Below are 12,300 nucleotides of genomic sequence, written 5' to 3'. Positions count from 1 at the left end.
TTGGCATCAATTTTCTTTCAGAACTTGGTATATGTTGTTCCAGGATCTGCCAGCTTTCAGGTTCTGGGTTGAAAAATCTGCTGATATCCTAATTGGTTTTCCCCATATGTAATCTGATTCCTTTCTCTGTGGCTTTTAATGTTCTCTCCTTATTCTGTATGCTAGGCACTTTCATTATAATATGTCTTGGTATGGATCTGTTGTGATTTTGTACGTTTGGTGTCCTGTTAGCCTATTGTATTTGATTTTCCAATTTATTCTTCATGTTTGGAAAATTTTTTGATATTATTTCATTAAATAGATGGTTCATTCCTTTGGTTTGTAACTCTATGCCTTCCTCTATTTCAATAATTCTTAAATTGTGTCTTTTTATGTTATTGCATAATTCTTGAATGTTCTGCTCATAGTTTCTTACCATCTTCACTGTGTGGTCAATATTCTTTTCAAGGTTATATATTTTGTCTTCATTGTCTGAGAATCTCTCTTCCAAGTGATCTAATCTATTGGTGGGACTTTCTATTGAGTTTTTAATTTGCTTTATTGTTTCTTTCATTTCAAGGATTTCTGTTTTTTTCTTTTTTTCAGAACCTCTATCTCCTTATTGAAGTAATCTTATGCTTTCTGTATTTGCCTATGTAGCTCTTTATCAAAATGATCTTTTGCTGCCTGCATTTGATCTCTTATATCATCTTTTAATTCACAGAACATTTTGATTATATATATCCTGAATGCCTTCTCTGTCATTTCTTCTGCTGTTCTGGCCATGGATTCTATTAATGTAATATCTTGGTTTTGGAGGGGCACTTTCTTCCCTTGTTTTTTCATGTTATTCCTGTGTCTTCCGTTTTAGCACTGCAGATCTGAGGTTTTACAGTTTTTTACCCTATTGGCTTATAGTGTCCCTGCAGGATTCCAATACCTCTCTTTTAAGGGGGAGAGCAATATTAATAGATCCCAATACAAATAATATACAGCCTTAAACCAAATAGCTGCTATTAAGACATTTATGGTTTTGTCACAATAGACAGAAATGGTGAGTTTAATTATTATTTATAATATAAACAGTAGGTTTGCAGAAGGGTCAAACATTTCTGATGGCAGACAAAGAGAGAACCAGGGGTGAGTTGTAGGATGAGATGTTAAGGAGGTAGGAGGTGAAGATATAGAAGTATTAGATATTAGGAAGCATGAAAGAGGAATCTAAAGAAACTGGTTAGTAGTAGGAGATGAGAGAGCAAGTGATTTGGGGGAGACAAGTAAGTGGGAAGACAATAGTGAGAGTACAAAAAACAAGTAAACATAAATATTAGTAAAATAAAAAATGTAAAAATAGGAGATAAAAGAATACTCAACACAACTGCAATATACTATTCAGACATCCCAGAACTCAATAGCCTAATTCATGAAAAGTACCTGGTTTCACAAATGTTGGGGATATGAGGGTGGGAGAAGAGAGAGAGTGAAAAGAGAAAGAAAAAAATCTCAAAGGAAGATACAAAGATTGTTTTTTGTTGGAGATCAGTATCCTTCCTGCTTCCCTTCTCATGCAATAAGTGGGATTGTCTGTTGTTTGCTGGTATGTTCACCCTCAGGCTGGTGAAGGTTATTAGGGTGGGAGGGTTGGTCTTGGGAGTGGAGCTTCTGGAGATGGGGTATAGCACTTGCTGGTCCCCTATGGGAGAATGCATCCCAAGGATCTCCTTTGGGATCTGATTGTGTGATATGTGTTCCTGGTCTTATCTCCTTATATCACGTATAGACCTCACAATTCCTGGTCTCTAATTTAGTCTCTAAACTAGATCTCACTCACTCCCTTCTTTTCTACTTCCCAATCAGGAACCTTTCTCTCTGGAGGTCTTGTGGGCTATGCTCTGGAGGCTGCACACCTGTCACAAAGAGTTGTTTTGTATTGAGCAGTTCAGGACCAGGTTTGGTGAGCTACTGACAGTGGTGTAGCTGCAAGCACTGTGCTGGGTTAGCAGCTGCCAGGAAGAGGGAGGAGTTGTGAACCATGGGTACCTTGATATTGCATCTAAGCCCTGGCAGGTGTTCCAAGCTAGGAGTTGCCACAACTAAAGATGGCAACAAAGGTGTTTCAAGTTGGAGGTGGCTGCTTTCAGTGATGAGGTGTTGGGTTGGGTGGGACCCGGTGGTGGCATTGGGCAACATGTTCAGAGATGCAGCTCTGTGGCTGGCAGCTGTCTCCAGACCCTGTGTGGTGTCCCCAGATGCACACTACCATGGGAGGGGACTTTTGGGTAGTGGTTGCAGTGTCCCAAGATGAAGGTGACTCAGGGAGCACCATGTTAATAGATGGAGGTTCACATGGGAATGGTGGCCAAAGATCCTGCAGGTGGGCAGTGGCCAGTTGTCCTGTGTGGGAGCAGTGGCCAGGATTCTGTCATGGGTGCTAATGGTTGTGGTCCCTGTGCTGACACTGAAGTCTGGGGTTCTGTGTGCAGATGGTGGCTGTGATTCTTGCATGGAAGCACCTGTTGGGGGTCCTCTAATGACAGGGGCAGAGGAACAGTATTCCACTACTTGAATCCCCAGTCCCGGAGCGACACAGAATGCAGCCTCCCTCTAGTCTTTCATCTTGGATCCCTGAGGTATAATATTTAGGTACCAGACTGGGGAAAGGTGATAGCACCGTTTTCTAAGATATGAGGTTTGGAAGGAAAGATATTGTACCTGAAAACTCCAGTGTGAAACTTAGTGTTGCTTTGAGAAATAGAAACGTTCCTCTCTGTGTACATCGGACATACAGAGACACACTACTAATATTTTAACTTTTGTATTTATTTGACAATTTAAAATTTACTAAGGATATAGACATGTTTTATGTCATTTCATCCTCAGAACAACCCTAAGGTAGGTATTATTATAGTCCTCCCCATTGATATGGGGAAATTGAGGAGGAATGATTTGTTCATTATTTAAAATTTGCTCATAATTTACTCACACAGCAAATTTACCATCAAAATGTAACTCAAGTTTACTCAGAATTTCCAGTAAAAGAGAGACTAACTGAGCATTTAATAGTGTATATGTACTGATGATTCAGAGCTGAAAAAAATACTGTACTTTCTGATTTTATCATTTTATATATGGTAGCAACCATATATATGTTTGTCCTCTCCATTGCTCCACTGAGGCAGACATCAAGGCATCCACAGCCCTGGCTGACGAGTTCTAGCCAGGCACCTGCAGGGTTGTCTCTCAAACAGCCCAACACTCTATTCCACCCAGCTGAAGCACAGACATGAGCCATGTTATGGACTCTCTTCTCTGGGTACAAATTCTATCCCTCTATATAAGCTTATAGCAGAAATTTTGAAAAACTGTGAGACATTAATCCCACAGATCTGTTTTGTTAGATTCATGTAATATTGTTAAAATATTTAAATTATTTTCCAACATTTATAAATCAGGAGATCTCTCTCTCTCTCTCTCTCTCTCTCTCTCTCTCTCTCTCTCTCTCTCATACACACACACACACACACACACACACAAACACCAACACACACACCACCCATAAAATAATTCATATTTAGGATTTGCTTTGAAATATCAGATTTGGCATCAATGACTCACTTGCCAAAAATTATCAAGTACCTACAGTACCAACTGCCACCCACACACTGTGGACATTTTAATTTTTAATCCATGTCTTAGAGAGTACATTTATAACTAGATGAATCCTATATATTACAATTGGCTGCAGCCAAACAAGTGTCTTAAGTTTTTTTCGAGGCTAGTTATCCCTAATTTAAAGGGGAAAATTGAAAATAGGAGAGAAAAAAAATTAAATGGTAAAAATGCTCATGTCAGAGACAGATCAAGAACCTGCAAGAAAACTTTTCCATTCTCCAATAAGCCAGAGAAGGAGGGAAATCTTTGCCTCAATCCAGATGTTACAATAAATGGACAGCAGGTAAACCATTTAAAAATTCTCGGGAAAGAAATGGAACTTGATGCCATGGTATTGGTCTATAATGAGAAATGTCCCCAGAGATCTGCACTAACAGGCATCTCTTGTTCTTCTATACTGTTCTTCATACCCAGAACTTTGAAGCATCTTTTTTCTTGCCACATACCTGTCATTTGCCCCTATCTGCTAGATGCTGTTCCCAAGCTAGAAGCATACAGATGGGAAAGGAAGATTCCACTTCTCTGCAGGAGCTATAGCCAGATTTCCCTATCCTGACTGACAGGACTATGTCAAGAAGAGAAATTTATATGTTATATCCCAACTTAGAACTCTGTTACCATGTTCAAGTGTCATTCTTTACAAGATAAATTTCCACGTATCATTAATTCAGAATTATACTTCATTAAGTATCTATCACATAGGGCTAGATAGTAGCTCAGTGGTAGAGAATTTGCCTAGCATTTACAAGGCCCCATATTCAATCCCCAGCATCTCAGAGGAGGAAAAAGAAAACATTACATAGACTTTGGGGTCTGGAAAAAAATTACATATTTCCCCCTTGTTGGAAAATATACTGAAAGCTCAAAGTAAATGACTTTCAAATTTTCAGAATATAGCTGAAAAGAAAAACATGTTAAAAAATGTTTGTCTTTTATTTTGAGGCCAAGGGATAAATTTAATGCATCAAAATATTGCTACTTTTTAATACTGTTCATCATAATGCTCATTTTTTGTGTTACTTTTTTCATTTGCCTGTGGCTTTTTTCTAAGTTAAAGCAGTAAACTTGAAGTCATTCCTGTTATTTGGCAATTTACTGATAAAGTGTAGATGAAACACAAAGAGTTTATGTCTTAGTTATGTATTTTTAAAAACATAGGCTCTACTCAATGTATGTATGATATGTCAAAATATATTCTACTATCATATATAACTAAAAATAACACATTTTTTAAAATAAGGAAAAAAGTTGGGTTTAGGCAGTGGTATATTTTAGAAAAGGAAACTGCAAAATAGTGGATTATTAAATTCAATGTTCATCTTGACAACAAATTATAAACAAATCCCTATCTATAAACCCAGATACAGGAAAAGATTTCAGATCATAATAAGCATTGCTTTATAAGTAATGTCTGTCAAACTATTGTAACATAATTATTTCCTTATTGACCATATAATTAGATTGAGGGAAAAGATTTTAATACTTGTATACAATATAACCATTGATAATTTGGTCAAGTACTAGTGATTTTTAAAAAAAATCACTACCTAACAAAAACAAACTGACAGCTCTGCTATTACAGAATCATCTGCATTATTTAATTAAAAAATGATACAAGATACTATGCATCAAAATTTGACCAATTGAATTGGAATCACAACATCTCTGTCAACTAAGTACATTTATTATCATTTCTCAAATGAGGTAACTGAGACCCAGAAAACTAAAGTCTAAAATCTCACTCTAACAGACAACAGAGCCAACTTTTGAACCTCACATCTGACTCCAGGGTCTGCCTTCTTAATAAGATAAATCCTACTTATATTTTGCAGATCATTATAGTGTTGATTACCAGCAGTACTTATCAGTTTTTCCACATAACCACTTCCTTGTGTTTTCTTTAAAGCAAGAAATATTTTTAACTTGGCAAGGTTGGTAAAGAGAATCTGACCTAGCTGAAGGGTGAATGGCTGAGGTCTGGGTCTATGCTGTTCGATACAGGTCACACATGTGACTATTGAGCACGTGAAGACAGCCATGGCAGATTTAGAAGATTTGGAACAACAACAACAAAAAAGATGTAAAGTAACTCATAATTTTTGATATTGGTTTCATTCTCAAGTGATAATATTTTGGATATGTGGGTTAAAGGAAGCATTGTTCAAATTTATTTTCATGTGGCACTTAAAAAATTTACAATGGTATCTGTAACTCAGATTTGTATTTCACATTATATTTCTCTTGGACAATGCTGATCTAAGTAAACTTCCACTAATTTTTCTAATTTACTTCTGTTAGTATAGGTAGTTGAGCATTCTTTAGCTTATAAACTTCTTAGTCATGATGTGCATAACTTTATTTTATTTTAGTTGGTAGCACAGGAATGTGCAAACATTGTGCTAAACAGTTCATATACGTCTTTTGTATTAAAATCAGCATTGAACTTAAAATCAGGTTCATGATACTTTGTAGCAATGTATCATATAGGTATTCAATAAATGTTATTTGATTTCAGCAACTATACTTATTTTTAAAAAATGTGACAAGCTAGGATAACCCCTAATGTGTGAATGTTGATTCCTGCAAAGATATCTGTCAAGTGACTTTTCCCATACTAAATCTACTTTTGAATTCAGTCACAAAGCCATGTTTCAAACTTTTTTCAGTCATACAATTATTCATATGTTAAATGGTGTCATGAATTTCTTATAGTTCTTTTATAGAATGCAATTAAAATGTTTGTTTCAGCCCCATAATAGATGAACTGAGGAACAAACTTTAATTATAGTCATGATGTGACAGAATTTTACTAAAAGTCACACTGTTGGTGCTGGTAAATGGACCATCATGTCAACATTCAGATTAGCTGCAGAGTATAAGGAGAAACCTAATTCAAACTAGATGCTACTATATCTACCTTTTCTTCTCCATCAATTTTGAACTGTTCTTTTGTACTGAAGTGACTAAATGCAATGCAAATTATTCTTAGGAATTGTATAAATGCACAAAGTAGATTTAAGGGATGCTAAGATATTACTATGTCACCTAATATATTATTTTTCAAAGTAAAAAATTGATCCTCTATTAAACATTTCTTAAAATCTTGATTTGCTTAAAGTCACAAAATATTTGTTTATAGTTTAATGTATGGTGATATCTTGGCTAGTCTTTGGATTTTTCCCTCTTAGAGCTCTTTTCTACGTGTAAAATGCAGAAGGCAAGTGTCCATATGTTTTAAGATTCTGGAGTTACTCATTTGTTGTAAGTAAACAGTGTTCTTTTTTTTAATTAGTAATGTGTTAATTTTTTTAAGAGAGAGAGGGAGAGAGAGAATATTTTTTAATATTTATTTTTCAGTTTTCGGTGGACACAACATCTTTATTTTATTTTATGTGGTGCTGAGGATTGAACCCAGTACCCCGCGCATGCCAGGAGAGCACGTTACCAATTGAGCCACATCCTCAGGCCAACAATGTTTCTTTCTGACTCTCCTCATCCTTCAAAACCATCAGTACCACTATTTGGAGAAAAATGTGTCTGAGTTTCCTTGGATACACAATCCTTTTGTTAATTCTTGTTTGTTTTTTTTTTTTTTTTAGGGAGAGAGAATTTTTTAATATTTATTTTCCGGTGGACACAACATCTTTATTTTATTTTTATGTGGTGCTGAGGATGGAACCTAGTGCCCTGCACACACCAGGCGATTGCACTACCGCTTGAGCCACATCCCCAGCCCCCCTTTTGTTAATTCTTAACACTACAAACTGAATGGTTGACTTCTTGGCTATGTAAGAAAATGTAAAGAGGATGGATAACGATAGATGAGGGAATAAGCATCAAATCAGTTACAAATAGTAAATTTGAAGTTCCATATGGAACTTACTAACATAAAATGATAACATTTGAAATTCTACATAGAATTACTATACACACAATTACTATACAATTTACTATACAAGTCTATAAAGTTTTGCTTTATTGTGAGTCTACTGAAAATAACCCCATGATCACTAAAAAGTGGAAAACATGAAGTTTGCACAAAAACACATACATTTCAACATTTGAAAAGCAGAGCTCTCACAGAAAAATATCCTATGAACATTGTCTGTTAATGTTGGCATTATCATCAACCTCCTGGGTAGTTCTTGCAAAAATGTCATGCCCATATGTATATCTTGTGAAAAATCAAAGCAGAACAAACTTTGTGTAGTAGAACACCATTAGCCCATTTGTAAAATCAAATTATAAACATTTACACAATGCACATACAAGTTATGTGAATATCAGGTTATAAAATAATCTCCTATACATTTTGAGATATATATATATATACACACACACACACATACATACAAAAAATACATCCTCAAATCAGTAAAAAGTTTCCATCTAAGGCTTGAACAACTAATAATTATGTCCATTGGTCTTTAACTTTTATGTCTAAGTATTAATTCATCTGCCAAAGAACTTTGGGGTGAAAATTAGCTGTCAGCATTAGGGGTACAGTGCTTTCATTACATTTACCATTTTGAATTCCAACCCTTCACACTTCCTTTTCAGGCACTTCTCTGGTAAGTTTCTTAGTCCTGCCTCTTTGACTTTTTAGTGCTCAAGGCAAACTTTTCTTTCTCTCCCACCCATTCTTTGGCTTCTCCACCTTTGCCTTTTGCTTCCCTGCCTTCTCCCTCATTTCTATTTTCTTGGTGAATTTTCTATGCTCCTGGTTTAGGCTGAGGGTGGTCAAGGAGCAGGAGTCTCTATGAGCTACCATCAGAACCACCTTGAGCACCCTCACCCTCCAGTCCATGGTTTGGGCCACCTATGAGGTTGTAATTTCTTCTTCATTGTCTCTTTGTACCACTGTATCAATCGAAGTTATCTTATAATATCATCTGATAGGAGGAAATTCTTAGATTCAGAGTATATATTCTGTGTCATATTTTTACTGGTTCTCCTACTCTAGACCCCATTATTTCTATCAGATTTTATTCGGGGTGTTTTTGAGGAAAGGAGATTTGCAGTTGGTGTGAAAGGTGGACCCTACAGTCCAGAATTAGCTCAGTTTTGCTCTTCTGTGGCTTTGAATGTTCATATTCCCTAGGGCAAAGGTATTTGCATCCCACAAGTCTGTTCATGATTTATGGTGATTTCACAATGTCACTTAGGGGCAAATGCACTGAATGGATCAGAGGAAAACAGAAACTAAGTGCTGCACACAGGTGAACACACACACACACACACACACACACATTGTAAATACACATTTTTTGTGTATGTGGTGCTAGGGATTAAACCCAGGACCTTGTGCATGTGAGGCAAGCACTCTACCACCTGAGTTATATCACCAGCCCCCGTAAATTCACTTTCTGTGGTGAAATTTTCTTTTGTTTTCTGAACTTACTTCTTTACAAAGAATAAAGGAAGTGTAGTTAGGTTGGGTGTCAAGTGGAGATTCTCTACTGTTGCAAAAGGGAGGTCTCTTCTATAAAATGCAGTAAAATTAATTTTTAGAAAATCTATATGAAACTCTGATATACAAATTACAACCTCCTCCTTTTTTAAATTATTAGATTCAATAGACAAAGTATCATCAAAGTGTCTTAAAAGTTTCTAAATAAGCTGTACTCTCAAATATTTGTATTTAGCTTATCACAGCTGAATTTAATGACCAGCATTAGTTGAGGGACCATACTTTCATGGCAGATTTGGGATATTTCTTCCAAAACCAGTTAGGAAGTCCTATTTTCAAAGAGGAATTCCATAAATATGTTGGAGTAATTACTCATTTGAAAATCTTATTCTATTTGTAAATGATAGTTGGAAAAGAAATGTAAAACCTCTTACTGACCTGAAGACTAAATGTGAAGAATAAACCATTTTCAAAGGTTCTTATTAGAAAATAAATATGAAGTTACAGTGCTATGTCATTATAGGCTCTATACAGATATGCATCCTAAAGCTAAAAACAAGGCTTTAGAGAGTGGGTGAATTTACATTAAAAAAAAAAGCTGACCTGGTAGCTCAATGTCTTAGTACTTGAATGAGGTTCTGGGTTATTAGATAGATAGATAGATAGATAGATAGATAGATAGATAGAGCGGTAGATAGATAGATAGATACATAAACGAACTTAAAATTCTCTTCCTATAATATGTTCTTCACAGAGAAAGTAGCTTTCTCTTACCTTTGGCCATGACTATAAGTAAGTGCCTTTAAAAGCCCTGAGTCACAGTCCTTTGTACACTATTGTATGTTGCTTCTTAAAGTTTTTTCTCTGCATACTATCAATTGTGATCAAATAAGTCTTAGTTTTGAAATGGAATTCCATTCACATTCATGGATCCTGGGTTCTTTGGGGACTTTGAGCTTTTCTTCTGGGCAAAGAAATCATCACATGCAATAAAGTCAGTTGGGGTTAGAATTCAATGTGTCAGCTAACTCAGAAATCCCAATACAGAATTTAGCGCTCTCAGTCAACAGACACTCTCCAGGGAACTTGGCCTCCAGAAATCAATTATTGGATCAGATCCATCTAATCCAAGAGTGTGTTTGAGGGTGACTGCTTTTATTTTCATTTACCAGTAAAGTGATAATGTCTATTTTATAAGCAAGATGGTAACAAAATTTTTATTCCAAAAATAGTATCGACTCTATTGAATGATTTTGCATTCCACAGGATTAATTTTTCAAGATATTTTAATTGGGAAAGCTGAAATCACTATAAAAGGAATTTAGTGTCTTAAAGACTTTTAGAATGAAAGTGAAACGTTCACCCATTTAAGAATTTCATTTAAATCAAACTTTTAAAATATTAAGAAAATAAATAAATTATCTTGGCTAAATTTCCTATGTACAATAAAATTACAGGTAAGTATTAGGTAAAAGGTAAGTGATGTCATCAAATTTCCTCTTTAGTGAAGAGATCCAGTAATAGTTTCTCTTCATGGTACGTATCATAAATTATGATCATCCTGATTTCTTGTGCAACATTGGAATTATTCCTTATAGAAAATAACAGAAAACAGGTAATAAAGTTGAAATTGTTTACACTTTTATACTTTTGTGTTGTGTTCCTGTCTTACAGACTTTTATAGTATTGAATAAAGGGAAGGCCATCTTCCGGTTCAGTGCCACCTCTGCCCTGTACATTTTAACTCCCTTCAATCCTCTTAGGAAAATAGCTATTAAGATTTTGGTACATTCATATCCTTTTTCAAGTGATTAATGTTAACTGTTTGTACATAATCTATAAATGCTTTATAGCTAAATACAAAATTAAATTACTCATACTCTACAGCTTTTATCACTCTCATTTTGCATCTTTTGTTAGAAAAGTCTTATTCTTAAAGTTGATTAAGCACAGATGTCATGGGAACTTATAAAGTCTTTAACATTACATATGTGTATACATATGTATGTATAGTTGTTATCTTTCTAAAACACTTGTATTTATTGAGCCCTACAAATCTAGTACAAAAGATCTATCTTTATGTTTACCATCTTTGTAGAAAGATGTGTAGAATTTTCAGTGAATAATGACATAATAATAAAGAAATCTTCCAGAGTTGGGGTCAGCCATAGCTATGTTCTAAAACAATTCAATATTCTGTAGAATAAACTTGTAGATATATTTCCATAGAAGAATATCAGAAGACCTTGATCAATACTTAATTAATTCTTGAACTTCACTGATAATTTTTATAAAGAAAGTACTGAAATATTGGCTGAATTCCAAATTTAAGCCACTGAATTATGATTTAGTCATTTAAAACTAGTTGCTTAATAAAGACTTTGGGAGTTGATGAAAGATTATATTTTAAATATAACTAAGATTATATTTCCAAATGCTTTGGAGGTTTAGCTTTGTGATTCCCTACTGGTTTAAAATATCCACTGCAACTAAATTCATCTGTTGATATTTATCAATGAAAACTCCATTCCTTTTTGTGTTTCATTTGGTGGTTCTGTTAATAACAAATACAGATATACTATTATAATTATCATAAGCCCATTCTATCTGATTTTAATAAAAAGATTCTAAAATCTAAAAGGTTGGGTTGAAGGTAGTGTAGCTCAGAGGCAGAGAGCTTGCCTAACAATTACAGGCAAGGCTCTGAGTTTGAGCTACAGCAACTGAAACAAGACAAAGTACAACAGTGAAACAGAACAACAACTAAAAAACACAACTGAGATACCCTTCTATTTTAAGCTGATTGTAAGAGGTATAAATATGCTATTATTAAAATTTAAATATTTGAAATTAAAAATTGCATGTTCAGGGTTTTTCCACTTCTATGTTTCATGTCTTAGTTTGTATTCCTAGTGCCATCATGTGGTCATTTGATGTAAACTTTTTTTTTTTTTTTTTTCAGTTGATGGAAATTTTTCATTTGGGCAGTAAACTATAGTGAAAAGAATATTGTGTCTGAAGACAGAAAACCTGCATTCTGTAGTCCTGGGCCAAGTTATCTAATTTCTCTAGAGCATAGGCCTTAATTCTCTGATTTCTAAATGTGTGATAAGAGTCCTTGTTTTCTAAGGTCCCTGTCACATCTGCAACTCCATTAGGCCTTCCTTATTTGTTTTAGCTAGCACTTAGAGCATCTTTCCTTATATACAGGCACTGCTCCAAGCATTTCACACACATTA

General features: G+C 34.9%; 1 protein-coding gene across 4 annotated transcripts in view; it reads left to right on the top strand.

The window, feature by feature from the left end:
- Scn1a (sodium voltage-gated channel alpha subunit 1) overlaps window positions 1-12,300 on the top strand; it is a 150,437-nt gene that overhangs the window by 72,290 nt on the left and 65,847 nt on the right. For all 4 annotated transcript variants that reach the window (XM_078017523.1, XM_078017522.1, XM_078017524.1 and 1 more), the window contains exon 3: window positions 10,736-10,856. In XM_078017523.1, coding sequence (XP_077873649.1) covers window positions 10,736-10,856 — 121 coding nt within the window. The remainder of the gene's footprint in view (window positions 1-10,735; window positions 10,857-12,300) is intronic.

Source organism: Ictidomys tridecemlineatus, chromosome 7 (genome assembly GCF_052094955.1).
Source record: "Ictidomys tridecemlineatus isolate mIctTri1 chromosome 7, mIctTri1.hap1, whole genome shotgun sequence".
NCBI lineage: Eukaryota > Metazoa > Chordata > Mammalia > Rodentia > Sciuridae > Ictidomys > Ictidomys tridecemlineatus.
The sequence above is the reverse complement of the archived record's forward strand: the minus strand, read 5'-3'. Positions and strand labels throughout refer to the sequence as shown.